General features: G+C 42.2%; 1 protein-coding gene across 1 annotated transcript in view; it reads left to right on the top strand.

Annotated features, from left to right (window-relative positions):
• The window catches only part of pitpnm3 (PITPNM family member 3), a 663,088-nt gene that overhangs the window by 418,470 nt on the left and 228,439 nt on the right, over window positions 1-16,179 (top strand). The window contains exons 4-5 of the mRNA XM_060847742.1: window positions 4,524-4,600; window positions 6,726-6,946. Of these exons, the coding sequence (XP_060703725.1) occupies window positions 4,524-4,600; window positions 6,726-6,946 (298 nt within the window). The remainder of the gene's footprint in view (window positions 1-4,523; window positions 4,601-6,725; window positions 6,947-16,179) is intronic.

Below are 16,179 nucleotides of genomic sequence, written 5' to 3'. Positions count from 1 at the left end.
AACCATTTTGATTGTTGAATTGTGTGGAGTTGCTTTATCCTGTGCTGGGCTAATGTGATGGGCATGGGCTTTACTCTCGGTATGGTGTAAGGTAATTTCTAAAATGACTCGATAAGAGAATTGCTAATACCTAGTTGGGCCTCTGTGTTTGTGCCAACTGCTGCAGCACTACCTTAATGTTTGAAGTGATTGTAAGATCATCTATTTGAATGCCAGTGATGAAACTTTACACATCACTGTGAAACCTTTCCAAAGTGTTTTTAGACCATTTTGCAATTTGCATCCATTGACGTTGAAATGACTCAGGATTTTGAACAGAAACAAAGTAAATTTCAGGTGGAAACTCCTAGTCTCAGAGGTGACAGACAGGCCTGAGGCAGGAAGGCAATTTAATGGGGCAGTGTGGCGATGTCCCAGTGCCCTAGTACCACTCCACCTCCATCCAAATTAAGTTCTTGATGGGAAGGCTCAAACTTAACCTTCCCACTCCTCTGTCAATTGAGGCCCTAAAGTGGTTGATAAATGACCATTTAGGAACCATATCCTGGGCTGCAGTGGTCTTAGCTTCAACTTGATTGGCAAACTAAGGCAGGCAGACCGTAAGTTTGTGGGTGGGCTGGCCGTTCCTTAGTTTGCACTAATTTGTGTGCATTTGAGGACAGGAGATAGGGCAGGGGGTTAGAGTCTTGAGGCACACAGAGAGTAATCATACATCTAGGCCAAAAGGATGGAGTTCATCTCAGGATGTAATGGCCACAGAAACATGTTCCAGCAGGTTGGTGAACAATTTTTTTTAGGACAGATTGTCTTCTTGAGAGTCAGCACCCTGCCCTAGCTTCCAGCTCCTGCTGCATCTCTCCCCATGACCCTTAACTCTCTCTTCTCACCCTGTCTCACCCCATAATTCCCCCCAAAAAAGCACTTACTTGACACCTTGTTCCTGTGATTTGGGTTATCCTTCTGGTAGTGGCCACGGTTTCCAAGGTGGCACTGCTGAGTGTAAGAGCCACCAGCCTCATTGGCTCTCGCTGTGTGGGGTTTATGCCCCTGGGGACTTGACTTCTGTGGTGGGGGGGGGGGTGCATAGTTGCCCTCTAGACAGTCTAATTGGAGGAAGATACATGCGCCTAGCTCTGAGAGTCAGCTAAAATGTTTCTCTATCTTTGAGTAAATCAGCAAGACACCAATATAAATGGAGTATTCCCCTTGTCATTACTATTCCTTGCTCAGGAACCATTTTCTCAATGTCAGGTGCTACAAACAAAATTCTCAACCATTGAGATGATTTGTTCTGAATTGTTTGGAAACCTTTTCAGTTTATGCTATCTAGTTAATCGAGCAACGGTCAGTAACAGATACCTTATATAATGTGCTATTAATGGAGAGCATATGTTGGTGATAAATCTGAGCAAGATTTATGAGCAAGAAAATCAGGCTAATCCAAAGCCTGAATCCAATTCTTGCTCCCACTGACTTTGTTTTCTATGTGAATAGGCAAAATATATCCTGTGACTATCAGCTGCTGGTGCATTTAAGGTAGGACCAGTTATGCTGTTGTTGGAGAAGCACATGTTAATATATCTAGCATCTCAGAAAGGAATAAAATCAACATAGATTCCTTGTATAAATGGATATATCTGTGTGAAATATATCTAATATTTCACAGTCATATACAAAATTTGAATATTGAATAAAACAGTCTCATCTTGATATGTTATATGGTGTTTGTGGTAAGTAAGTTCCTGTTTTGAATAAAAGTCTTTGAGCTGATTAATGCATTCATCTGTGCTTAGCTTGCTCATTGATCCTGAGGTAAAGACGACTCAAGTCAAATTCTGTGGTCTCGAGCAGACAAAATGTTGGAAATATAACTTTGAAAAAATGAGTAGACCTTAGCGCGTTTTGAGAAGATTTGTAGCTCAGGTTGAGGTTTTGGATGTAGGTTTGCTCACTGAGCTGGAAGGTTCATTTCTAAATGTTTCATTACCCTACTAGGTAACATCTTCAGTGGGCCTCAGGCAAAGCAATGCTGAAAATTCCTGCTTTCTGTTTGTATGTTTGGGTTATAAACATATATATAAATAGAAAGCAGGAATATTCAGCATTGTTTCACCTGAGGCCCACTGAAATGTTACCTAGTAGGGGAACAAAATGTCTGGAAATGAACCTTCCAGCTCAGCGAGCAAACCTACATCCAAGATGAGTAGATCGTTGACAGAGATGAATCAAATTATTACTCATTGACTAGGTCAACAATGCACCAAAGTTTGAAAAGTTTCAGAAGCTCAAAATGCCAACTGGATAGATTTAAGACATAGCACATTTAATATACAAATGAAATTGCCAAGTGCTATGTCAATGGCAAATGAAGAAAATGATCACAATTTGTTGTGTGTTGAAATTAACGGCTATATATCCAATAAATGTAGTCATAACCCACACCCTTTGTGGGCCTTGCCCATGCAAGTTGATAAAGATCTATAAATCCACTCTTGAGTTACAAACTTCTGCACCTTTCAATCTTACCAACATTAGTCAGCTTTGAACTTAGTTTGATTTTGCTTTTCTCATTCCTATGAATTAATTGATGCCTGGCATTCTAATTTACACACATTGCAGTGAGTTATATAATCATTATATTGATATGAGCACAGAGACAAAACTATAAGTTTCTCCATGAGGGGGATGGTGATATGAATATCCTTCATGCCATACTTCTAAAAAAAAAGGAACATAGAACCCCTACAGTGTGGAAGCAAACCATTCGGCCCATCGAGTCCGCACAAACCCTCCGAAGAGCATCCCACCCTATCCCTGTATTTCCCATGGCTAATCCATCTGGCCTGCACATCCCTGGACACTATGGGCAATTTAGCATGCCAGTCCGCCTAACCTGCACATTTTTGGACTGTGGGAGGGAACCCGCATAGACACAGGGAGAATGTGCAAACTTCACACTGACAGGTGCCGAGGCTAGAATCAAACCCAGGTCCCTGGTGCTGTGAGGCAGCAGTGCTAATCACTGAGCCACCGTATCACCCTCTATTTGGAAGGCCATTTCTTTTGTCCATATTGAAGGCATTTGTTGAATTATTACGCTCATATGAAGTGAGACATGAACAATGCACATTTGATTGCACCGGGTGCTATTACTTGTTATATTTATAACTGCTGACATTGTTCTCGATTTTGTCCAAGGGAAGAGGTTGGAACAATCTATTCTTTTATTTTATATGCATGATATTATACTCTTCTTCCAAAAGTGCCAATGGCATTTTTACATCTGCCTGAGCAGACAGACCCGTGGTTTAGTGACTCATTTGAAAAATGCTCCTTACAGTAATGCAGTACTCCCCCAGTATGATTTTGAAGAACATGTGACCTGCCAGCTGCTGAATAGACTCAGATTTATGGTGCACACATTTTGAATGACAAATAAATGGTCTGACATGGAAATCACAAAAGTAACATTACACTTGATAATTTTATTTTAAATGCATTATGGTATATTGTTTTATGGGCTCTGATGACTTTACGGTTTAAATTAGTCAGCTAAGTCATTTGTACCAATTGTCTGCTAAGTCAAACTGTTAAATTTAATGTCTCTTGGAGCTGAGCTGTGTGATCAGGAGATTCGTTCTCCCTCTGGCTGTGCCCAGGCAGAGCAGGCTTGAGGGCAGCCTTCAGCCCATTAACGAGTTCAGGGTATGGTCCTTTACTGTTTGGTGTTCAATCAGTGGCAAGCAGGCAATAGGCCATTCAAGGTGGCAGCTCTGCAATTATAGCCTTCCAGAAAACATCGTTGTTCAAAGGCACTCTGTGTCCAATTGTGCCACCTAACATTGGAAAGGGGAGCATACAGGTTGTCATCCCCTTGCCCTTAATGCCAGCTGCTGCCACCCCTGCTCACTAGTTCCTCTCCTCCTTAATCGCTGCTTGTCCGTCTCTGGATGATCCATTACTGATCCCCTGGGGAGACTTAACAACAATATCGGCAGTGGCTACCACTCCCGTGCTGGTATGATAAGGCTGCTGGCCTTTCATTGACAGGCAGTTCTTGGGGCGTGATGTCCAATCCAGACACAGCAGATCAGTGATTAAATGACCTTGAGAGATCTCAGAGTCCATAACAACCGTGATGCTCTCAATAAGGCAGTTTATTCCCCTGGGGCTCCTGGGGATCAAGTCAGTGGAGTGGGAGGAGGTGGTGTGGGGTGGATTGGAGGAGCAACCAGATTTTATACTGGGCTACTGTCTCCCTCCCTTTCTGTCTCTGTTTCTGTCTGTTTTTCACTCTCTTTCTGTCTCTGCTTCTGTCTGTCTGTATCTCTCGCTCTCTCTTTCTCTCTCTCTGTCTCTGTCTCTCTCTGTCTCTGTCTCTCTCTGTCTCTGTCTCTCTCTCTCTCTCTCTCTCTCTCTCTCCCCTCACCAATGCACCACCTCCTCAACCCTCATTGCCCACATTACAGCCAGCGTATTGGTGCTGTGTTATAAGAGCTAAGAACCTTTTTTTTTCCTTGCAGGTGATATGTACAGTGACAATCTCATTAGACAAGGATGTCGTACGCAAGGAAGTATAGAAGGACAGGAGGACATGGAGGTCAGTATAATGAAAAAACTGAAATATGTGTTTTACTTGATAAAAATAGTGTCACTACGTTAGTTTGATGGCTCTCTGTTGTGTTCATGAAAGGTTTTTGTAAAAAATTGAAAAAAGGGAGTCAACCTTTTTAATGTCCTCACTAATGGACAGAAGCAAGGGGTTTGGAGATAACTCTTTACACTGATACTTGGTGGAACAGGGATTCTTTTGCAAAAGGGAATGATTGATGCATAGGCTATTTCATAAGGGAAATCTGGATCCATTTGAAATGCAGGAAGAAACCGGGATAAGGAGTAAGTTTTGGATTAATCCGTCAATGAGCCAGCATCAATACAATGGTGTAAATGGCCTCGCTGTGCTCTAAATTTCTGTGGGATTTTTTTTAAAGTTTAGCAGACAGCATATTTTTGAAAGATGATGACTTCAAGGACTATTCTGATCTAATCTTTTATTGTAAAGTTAGTAACAATGATATGAATGTGTACATTGTGCTCAGTCAAGCAGTAAGGATTTTGTATTGATGATATTGTGTAGTTGATATTAAAATAATGAGTGAGGGAATGTGGGGTCAAAAGGAGCCAACAGTGTTAAAATTCAGACAAAATGGTTAGCTTGTCATTGTAAGGATTCCACATAAAATGCCCAACTATCTTCAGCTGCTATCGTCCATTATAATTTCAGAGGTGGGGATTTTAGTTGATGGCTGCACAAAGTTTAGCTCTATTCATGACTCCTCAGATACTGAAGCTGTCTATGTCCAAATCCATCAAGAGCTGGGCAATACCAAGACTTGGTTTGACAAAAATGCAAGTAACATTCATTCAACAGAAGTCCCATCTCCAATGACAGAGAATCCTTCCATCAACATGTGGCAGTTAGTGAAACTACCATCGCTGAATTTCCTCCTATCCCCGGAGATTACGACTAACCAGAATCTCAATGGGACTAATATATAATATTTCACAACAGAAGGAGGTCAGAGTCTACAAATCCTGAAGAGAGTCCAAAACCCATGACTCTCCAAAATCTGTCCACCACCTACAAGGCACAAGTCAGGAGTGTAATGAAATACTCCCTGGATGGGTGCAGTTCCAACAACTCTCAAGAAGCTTGACACCACACAAAACAAAGCCGACCACTTGATTGGCACCACAGCCACAAACATTTAGTTCCTCTATTACTGACGCTGAGTAGCAGCAATGTGCATCATTTACAAGATACACTGCAGAAATTCACCAAAGACCCTTAGACAGCACCTTCCAAACCCATTACCACTTCCATCTAAAAGGACAAGGGGAGCTGATGTATGGGAACACTACCATCTGCAAGTTCCCCTCCTAGCCATTCACCACCCAGCCTTGGAATTATTTTGCTGTTCTTTCAACATTGTTGGGTGAATATCCTGAAATTCCCTCTTTAACAGCATTGTGGGTCTACCTACACCAAGTGGATTACAGCGATGCAACAAGGCAGCTGACCACCACTTTCACAAGGGTGACTATGCATGGACAAACAAGTGCTGACCAGCCAGCAAAGCCTATGTCACATAGTTGAATTTATTTTAAAAACAACTGAATAGTGCCACCTTCAATTAGTTACTGGTGAGTATAGCATAGGACAAAGGTGTCGTGATTTAGCACTGAGTTGCAATCAAGTCATGGAATGGGACGGTACCAAAATAGAAGTTACCCTGCCTCGTAGCCCCAAAATCTTCACCTTCATGAGTACATACAAATAAATTAACACAAAGTTAAGTGATAGTTTATAATAATGGATTGGATGCCAGTTCCTGTTGGAAATTTACTTCAAAATTTGAATAACCTGCTGATAATCTCTACAAAGAAAGGAAACTTGACTAAGAATCAGTGTCTTCAGGAGAAGAAAGGGGTGAGTTTTCTGGCTAAGAATATTATTGAAAAATATGGGTTTAAAGTTTTCCCCTCCCCAATGTATACATTCATAATGAAGTTGAAATGGAAACCTGCATTAGCCAGGTACGACGAGTCACGGTTTATTCACTCTAGGTTACAAATAATGACTATTGAGTGCATCATATTTGTAAAGTCAGTTGGACATTTTCGCTAGTAGTTGCAGTTTTTCTCAGATTTGTATGTTTCAGCAGGAAAAGTGCAAGATTCGTGTACTTATCTTAATACTTCACGGAGGGAATATTCTGGACACTGGAGGAGGAGACCAAAGCTCCAAGGCAGCTGACGTTAATACTTTTCAGTCAGTTCTTGAAAAGGTTACCATGGCTCATTTTCCAGCAGCTCTAGGGCATTTTCTCATCAAACTTGTTCCCTGCCCTCCCATCTGCTCTGAGGCTTTTTCACTGGTTTCTAAGTAAGTACCTCTCAAGGTATATTTAAATACAACATTTTATACCATGTTGCATCTAATTATAAAAGACAGTCTGTTATTTTTCAATAGTGCTGTCTGGAGGATATTTCTAATCTTGTGTTAGATACAAATGGATTTGCTTTTTTTGTTTAATTGACTTTCCTCATTATATTTAAAGAGGTTTTTCTTAAGTGACATTTGGGCGACTTTGAGGTAATCAGGTTTGTAGGTGGGATAAGGTGAAAAATAAAAAAATGAACAAAGGGTCATTAAAAGGGTATTCAATTCACAAAAATACTCAGCACTCTGTGCAATGTTAAAGTGTGGATTTGGATTTGACTTACAGTTCCCATGATACCCTACAATTTTTCGAAGTGACAAAACCCTTTGGTAAACAGAAAAACTGGTCAAAAACAAAGGAATAAAATAACTAAGATTTTGCTTGAATTTTGACCTGTGAGATCCCCGAGTACAAGATGGGTGGCCTTTGGCAGATGCCTTGGAGTGTTCTTCTGGTGATTACCCTGCTCCTGAGCTGAACTGATTTCCCCCACCTCCACTTCCACCTCCCTTTTCTTCTACATCTCTTCCTTTAAAGTGGACCTCTGTGTCTATGCTAATGTAACCTATGCTGTGTTTATGAGGCTCAGTGCCAAATTCTGTTTGCCAACATAACTGTGAAACATCTTGAGATGTTTCACTTTGCCAACAGCTCTATGTAAATACAAGTTGTTGTTGAATTAGTCACTGCCTCTGACTTGAATAGTTTTATAAGCTGGTATGCAACTATGCTCCTGACCATTAACTACAGTTTGTGTGAGCAGTAGGAAATTACAATGCATAGCATGATACAACTGCCCTGTTTTTACAATGGTGTTGAAGGTCTCATAATAATTTGTTCTTTTGACGTTCCCTTGTTGAATTCTGCCTTTGCTGTGAAGTACTGATGAAAATTATGAATATTTTGTTTTCAGTTCCATTTGAACTTGTGTTCAGCTTTATTCACAGGTTATCATAAATGTGTCCCAATTGCTTTAGTCTGAAAACAAAAGAATTAAACTGGAATCAAAAGTATGCCCAGCTGACTAACTGTTTACTCCTGCTATGATGCAGGCCAAGCAGGTTCAGAATTAATTTGTCCAAATAATCTTTTGGTTAAGTCGATGTTGCATCAGTTTTTTTGGGAAAGTTTTTTCACTGTGAGGCCTGGTGAGTTTTCTCGCATTATCTTAGCAAAGTCACTGCATTTATTATCTAGCCCACCCCGTGGCCTCTCTCACACCCGGTTTCCGCCTTTTTCCATGAGCCCTTCCTTAATCAACTCTCCATTCTGCCTTTACCACGACTGGCATCACTTGTTCCTGTGCCATCTTCAAATTGCTACAGTGTGCCTAGAGGAGTGTGAGCATTCCGAAGCTGCTCTGCTCATTGATGGAGAGAATTGGATCATGGTGAAGGTGGGGAAAATAGCACCGTAATTCTCTGACAGGGACCTGGAGGTCCTGGTGAACACGTTGGTGCAAGGGAGAGGAGTCCTTTTCCTCAGGGACTGGCGGATGATGCCAGTGTCATCTCCAAGGTGTGGGGAGCAGCCAAAGAATGCACAAAGAACATCAATGACTTTCTCCACTCTGCCAAGTTAAGTGCTACAATCCTCTCTCTGCCACCCCACATTCACTCAATCCCTGTTGCCTATCTCTCTCAAAAGCTCATGCTCCTTTACTCTCACTGTTGTCTGCAGTACATTCCCTCACCCAGTCCTCCCCCTCACTGACTCTTCGTGCCATTGATGTTGCCTTTGCAATCTTTTGGGGCACCCCATCATTTTTCCCTCACACATAAAGCTCTAATAGCTGTGCTACTGAATGTGGGGGCAGGGGGCCTGATGTCCAAGTCCTCAACCCATATGAGGAAGGCATCCTGACCCTTGCAAGAGGAGACAGAGACTGTGTTTCTGTGGGAATGCTGAGACATTCGTGTCCTACCAATTGAGTACGGACTACTCCCCCATGAACCCAACTGTCAGTCTCAGTTATCGCACAGCACCTGCAACCACTAGCCATGATGCCTTCATGCCCCCTACCTACAGGTCACTCAGCAGAGTCTGTGGAAGAGCTGCTGAGTGTGGTGGAAGAACCTCCCTCATGCACCTCACAACACTAGAGTACTGAAGCTTTGGATGAAGTATCAGCAATGATGCCACCTACACCCCCAGCTGCCCAGATACAGAGACCTTGGTGGGCATTGTATGCACAGAGTATGGTTTTCTCTGTGGTACTTCCACAGCTGACCAAGTAAGAAACACCTCAGGCCACTGGCCCTTGGAGGACTGTCAGAGACTAGGAACCTGCTCAGCCCCCAGCAGGAGAGGACCCCGCAGTGTCAGTAATCACATGCGCAGTGAGGAGCAGAAGCAGCAGACAGGGATGTGGGAGGCACTGACTCTCATTGCCTGGAATCTGCAGCAGTGCAACGGTTCATGTCACCGTCTGCCAGCCTCCACGGCCAGGTTGGCAGCTGCCCTGGTGAAACAGGCTCAGTGTGTCAGGGGCTGCGCGACTGGTACCCACACTTACACTCCATCACCTCACTCACTGGAGCTCAGGACTGAAGACATGGAATCAGGGAACCAGGTGCAGACTGCAGGAACCCCTTCCTCATGAGGTGACGAGGTGGTGCCAGGAGGCACCAGTTGGTAGTGGGACCATGCACCACCAATCTCCTCTGTACTTACCACTCGGGAATTCAGACAGCACAATGTTGTCTTTGATCTACTGTGTCCGGATCCCCTGATTGAGTGCCGCCTTGGACATCGTTGATGATTGCTCCTTTAGATTTGGAAACATGGCCATCTGCTTGCTGCATGTGCAGTGTGTTTGCTGCGTACATGGTGCCAGTATGAGATTGATGTCGTACACTGCTGTACACCAAGATGTGTGTCCCTCAACTGAGCATGCTCAGCAGCAAGGCAAGCTGTCTGCTTTATTGACAGCACTGACTGGCACAGCAAGGCAAGGTAGGTAGGCTATGACCAAGCAGCTAAGTGTTAGGTGAGCAAAAGCTAAGGAATCAAACAACTATTCCTGAAATGCAGCCTAGTGCAGTCTGAAAACTGTCTGCTGTCCCTGAACTCAAAGTATCCCCATTGCACTGTTTCAGTCTTATTGCTAGTGTGCCCTGAAATGCAAGTTTGTGCTTCCAGAGGGTACTGCCAGGGAACAGTAGTGATTCCAGGATGGTCTTGTTGGGTTGGCAGCTCTGATCTCCTGAAGAAGGGCTTATGCCCGAAACGTTGAATCTCCTGCTCCTTGGATGCTGCCTGACCTGCTGCGCTTTTCCAGCAACACATTTTCAGCTCTGATCTCCAAACTCAGCACCACCTTCCTAACCTGCAATCTTCTTCCTGACCTCTCTGCCCCCACCCCCACTCTGGCCTATCACCCTCACCTTAACCTCCTTCCACCTATCGCATTTCCAACGCCCCTCCCCCAAGTCCCTCCTCCCTACCTTTTATCTTAGCCTGCTTGGCACATTCTCCTCATTCCTGAAGAAGGGCTCATGCCCGAAACGTCGATTCTCCTGCTCCTTGGATGCTGCCTGACCTGCTGCGCTTTTCCATCGACACATTTTCAGCTCTGATCTCCAGCATCTGCAGTCCTCATTTTCTCCTTGGCAGATACAAATGACTGGGGAGGAGGAATGTGTTTGGTGAGTCACGTCTTAGGACACCGATCATGTCCTAAGATTATGTCGGCCACCAACATGGTGGTGACAATGGTTTGGAGTAGGTGGTGAGCTACATCCATGAGGAAAGTGTTTTGGTTTTTGTGATGTGTTTTCCTGTCATCAGCTTATTTGAGTTTTGGTATGATGGGACTGTGAATGTGAAGAGTTAAGTTGTGGCATTAACAACGCAACGATCAATAATGACCGGCAGTCAGGATCTGGCTGCTGTCTAGTGAGAATCTCACCACGTTGCTCATGATATTTGTCAAAAATGGAATGAAATCATTTCCACGTTGTGCTGCACACCATTTGTGACTCGATTCTGCCACACATCTCATTGTAGCCCATGTTGTTCTGACCCCTAAGCATTCCACCCAATATTTCTTCAATTGTGGACCTGTTAAGAGTAAACTTGGTCTGCAATATGTTGAGCCATCTGATTTTATGGATTGTTTTAACTTGCTGGTCAAATTAGGAAGGCAATAATGTTATAGCAATGTCTCTGGACTAGTCACCCAGCAACCTAGACTAATGCTCTTGGGATTTCATTTCAATTTCAAACAATAGAATTGGAATTCAATTGATTTTATAATCTGAAATTGGAAGCCAGTTTCAGTAATGGTGATTATGAAACCCCCAACAATTGTTAAAACCCAACTGTTTCACTACTGTCCTTTAGGAAAGGAAATCTGCCACGTTTACCTGGCATAGTCAACGTGGGTCTCGAGACTCTCATCAAGCAGATTTATCTTAAGTGCCCTCTGAAATGGCTGAGCATGCCTCGGAGTTCAAGGGCAATTAGGGACTGACACCAAATGCCGATCTTGTCAGCGATGGCCACATCTTGTGAAAGCATTTGTAAAAAAAAAGCACAAAAATCAATATTTGGGCTGGGGAAGTGTTTGCAAGATGTGAATTAAATCTACATAACACGTAAATTAAACTACTAAAGTAACTAGTGCTTTTTTTCAATATTCATTTAACACAGATTAGATAGCCTTTTTCATTTTAGCTTCATCTATCAACCACGTCTTTCCATTCAGGTCCTTTATCCTCACATTGTCACGGAGACGTTGGTAGAAATCCTGAACTCTTACCCCCACACACCCAGCAGGCTGTGGATATGGGGGAGTATTTTAGACTTGCAAGAGTGAGATTGACTGACTGATTTTTATTAGATTTGGGGTCAAGGGATACAGAGCAAAAAAGAAACAGACCTGCCATAATTGAATTGGATGGTGGAGCTGGCTAAAGGGGTGAAAGGTCGATTCCTGTCCCAAATCTTTGTTCGTGTGTTAGGCACAGGGCTGATGCAAAGGGATACACCAGAGCCCAGTAACTACACTTGGGCACCTGCCATGCTTTAGTTGAGATCGATGTGTTCAAATTGGGTGGAGGGCAACTGTGTTTTGGTCAGGACCTGTGCTAGGAGCAGCGCGGGCCTGTGTTCTTGCCCTTGTTAGGTGCCTAGTCTCTTAGTTAAAATATGAAAGCTTTGCAGTATTGAGTACAGAACTAAGCAGAATCAATTCTTCTACCAGGAAGAGCATTCAGTGCCTTTATTTTGAAAGTAAATTGTATTTTTTTTCTAATCAACCTGTTCAGAAATATTATTACATGCCACTGGGACTGAACCTCATGGCCCAGAGGTATGGACATTACCATTTTGATGCAAAGAGCCCTGTATTATTGTTCGTTTATGCGATCTTAAAATATAGCATTTTATACACGTGTAACAGGAAAATAGTAACATCTGAGGATAACATTATTACGTTTGAAGGTTTCACCATTCTGAAATTAAACTAAGAGCATTTCAGGAGTGATAAGGCAAAATTAATGTCTTGATTCAGCTGTGGAAAGTCTGTCATGACAAGCTGTAGGTGTTAAGTGTTAGTGAAGTGAAGTACTAATAAATACACATGGAATTTCTGAATGGTTTTTGCCTGAAGAGAGGTTTTGTTCAATGCATATTTCCATTTCACTGGCAAAACCAGTAATTATTATCCTACCCTAATTGCCTTTGAACTGAATGACTTGCTAAGGAAATTGCAGACAGCAGTTAAGAGTCAACCACATTGCTGTGGATCTGGGATCACGTGTAGACCAGACCAGGTAAGGACAACAGATTTCCTTCCCTCGGAGAATTTGGTGAACCAAATAGGTTTTTACAGCAATCAAAGACATTTTCCTGGTCATCATTACCGAGGCAAGCTTTGAATTCCAGACTTTATTAGCAAATTTAAATTTTCACAACTGTTGTGGTGAGATCTGAAACCTTATCCCTGGAGGGGAGGAACAGCTAAGTGACATTACCACCTTCCCTAATTACAACAACATAGACTTGCATATTTAAAGATGTGAATGAGATCTTTGATGCCAAAATAATAAAAGAAATGTATTTCTCCCTTGTCTGGTTTTTGAATTTTATGCTTCTGTACAGAAGAAAGCTAAAAATAGCTTCTGAAATCTTTAATTCCATATGATGAAGGAGAAATGTTTTAGCGTCATATCTGATAGGATCACTGCATGTTCCCCTGTCTCCACACATTTTCTGCTGATTCTTTCAAGAATGTAACTTTGCCTCCACTGAGCTATTTTTAGAACCAAGCGCTGCTGAGAACAACAGGATCATTGCTACATTTCTGTATATTGAGGCCTGCGGGTTAATAGGCCTGACAGCTGCCAGTCTGTCTGCAAAGGTAGAGATTAAAAAGAGAAGGGAACGAGTGTTTTAAATCTGAGATGAAGACAAATGCTTGAAATAGGCAGCAGGAATCTTGGCACCGTAACAGATGAGAAAGGTTGATGTTTTTGGTGGCGTGCATTCAATCCAGACCTTTCACTTTAATTTTGATGAAGAGCCCACCATCAGGAATACATACCATTTTATAGTATAATCCCATCCAGGGAATGTATTGTTATTTCCGGGAATATCTAACACAAAACTGGTGAAATATTATTTACAATGGCAAGCATAAACTCAGGATAAGAGTGACTTGTTTCTGTTTATATGAATGGATTGTATCAAAAGTTTTTTTAAAAAAGAAACTATTGTAAATAGATGCTTATCTTCTATAATTTGCATTGAGGGTGGATGAGTACGGATCAATTCAGAAAAAATGCTTTTTTTAAAGATTAGATTACTTACCGTTTGGAAACAGGCCCTTCGGCTCAACAAGTCCACACTGACCCTCCGAAGAGCAACCCACCCAGTACCATTCCCATACATTTACCCCTTCACCTAACACTACAGGCAATTTAGCATGGCCAATTCACCCAACCTGCACATTTTTGGACTGTGGGAGGAAACCGGAGCATCCCGAGGAAACCCACGCAGACACAGGGAGAACGTGCAAATTCTACACAGACCGTTGCCTGAGGTGGGAATTGAACCTGGGTCTTTGGTGCTGTGAGGCAGCAGTGCTAACCACTGTGCCATATTTATCATTGAATTCCACAGAACTAGCATTAACCTGATTACATGGACAAGAGGGAGCGGTGAATTGTGTTATGTTTACTGCTGACCTCTTCTGTCCGTAACAAAGGTGGTTTTTGAATTTCTTTTCCTGTCTTTTAATAATGTATTTTAATAATACAATGGTGTATTTCCCCAAACCCTGTTTATGAAGTCCAGCAATTTATTTAGAGTGAAAACAGTATAGTGTTGAATACTGCATTCAAGCCCAGAGAGAATTACACAATCCAAATTCACATACACACATACAAGACAGTTACAATAATGTAATGGGGTCAGTACATTATTGGATTCCAGTTACACAGGTGTATGGGAAACCCTTTTCCTTTATATTCATCTGAATTTAGGCAGGGAGGAGATCATCATGGCTGCAATGGTTCACTGGCTGTGATATCAGCATTGTTGCAAACACTGGTTATTGTTTGGATGCAGTTGTTATTCTAAACCCTTGCTACCTATCAAATGCTGTCTGTGTTCAAAGATTGGGCATTCATTTATTAATCGTTTTGTTCTTATAAGCTTTCGTTGAGTTTTGTGGTGCATTGAAACTGAAGATAATGCACATGAGATGAAAAGTTCCATGCAGATTTTCTATGTCTGTACTTCCAAAGCCTTGATTTGTTATACTTTACATGTTAGATTTTGATTTGTAAACATTTTGGATAATGTTCAATTTATGCAGCAGTGTGTCAACCAATTTTGTGCTTATTGTGAATGATGTTTTATACTTCCTGGTAAATAGACTCTGTGGGATGCCAAGGCATGCAATGATTATAGAATCTTCTATTCAAACAATCATCTCTCCAGGGTTGATTTCCAACTTGCTGCCCAGTTTGTGTTATTGGTCAACAACCCATTATTAAAACTGTCTGATTTTCATGTTCATTTGAACCTTAACACCAGTTTGACACCTGGCCAGTCAGATGAAAGGCTATCCTACTGTCCTGATTATTTTCTTTGCAATTTATAAATTCTATTCTAAGTAGTTGCAGTAGTATGTAAAGTTTATATTTTCTCTTTACTTCTTGCAAAATCCTTGAAAATATTAATGCATCTTTCTACAGCAGGACTCTACACTTCTGTTATGATTGTCAGTCTGCACTTTTGAAATCATCCCGCAAAATATGCTCCATAGTGCCTGCACTTTGAGTGCTGCTTTCAGTATTGTTCTGTGTTTGAAATAGGGTTTGTGCTCCGCATTCATACTTCTGTGTAGCGTGCAGATGCCAGTTTGGTAAGGTCAATAGTGCTGGTGCATGGTACGTGTACCAGAAGGATTTGGTGACGTGACATCTGTTGAGGACCGTGATTCTTGGAAGTTTCACTTCAAGGGTTCTGCACAGATCATGCTCATTCTCTCCTCCATGGCCTGCAACGTGTCAGGGAGAATGAGCAGAGGTGACACAGAGGAAGACAAATTGGAGATATCCATCCTGGTTCTTCAAGGAACAATTCTTCTATTGCAGCTTCAGTAAAGATCAGTTTGTGTTATATTGCTGCAAATGCTGGAGAAACCTAGCAGGTCTGGCAGCATCTGTGCAGAGAGAAACAGAATTAACATTGCAAGTTCAGTATGAGTCATCCTCTTAGAAGAGTGATGTATTGTGTTGCTGTTTGTCCAGCAAGGTCTCCATTGAAAGTTGTACCTTGTGCAGCCTCAGAAGAGGGTAAGAATAGAATTGCCATTGGCTGTGAAGGACACCTTGGTTCTGAAATTCCTCAAATGGGCTCCTTCCAAGCTAAAACAGATCGAGCATCTTTCAATCCGTTGTCTACTGTTATGCAAGGGTGAGCAGTACAATGTCTGAAAAGAGAGGGGGTGATACACAATCTCTGTTTACAGAGAGGATCAGATGGAGTGATGCCAGGACAGCAGGCTTCCCCATGTATCAGGTGCCATTGACAGTGGACACATTGTTCTATGGGCACTGTAAATAAAGCCAAGGTGCATTCCAGTCACAATGCATTTGATCTACAAGAGAGTTGAATGTTATGGTGACAGGCAGGAGAGTGGAATTCAGGCCACCATCAGATT

This window comes from Hemiscyllium ocellatum, chromosome 31, assembly GCF_020745735.1.
Source record: "Hemiscyllium ocellatum isolate sHemOce1 chromosome 31, sHemOce1.pat.X.cur, whole genome shotgun sequence".
Lineage (NCBI taxonomy): Eukaryota > Metazoa > Chordata > Chondrichthyes > Orectolobiformes > Hemiscylliidae > Hemiscyllium > Hemiscyllium ocellatum.
This window is presented reverse-complemented; position numbering and strand designations above follow the sequence as displayed.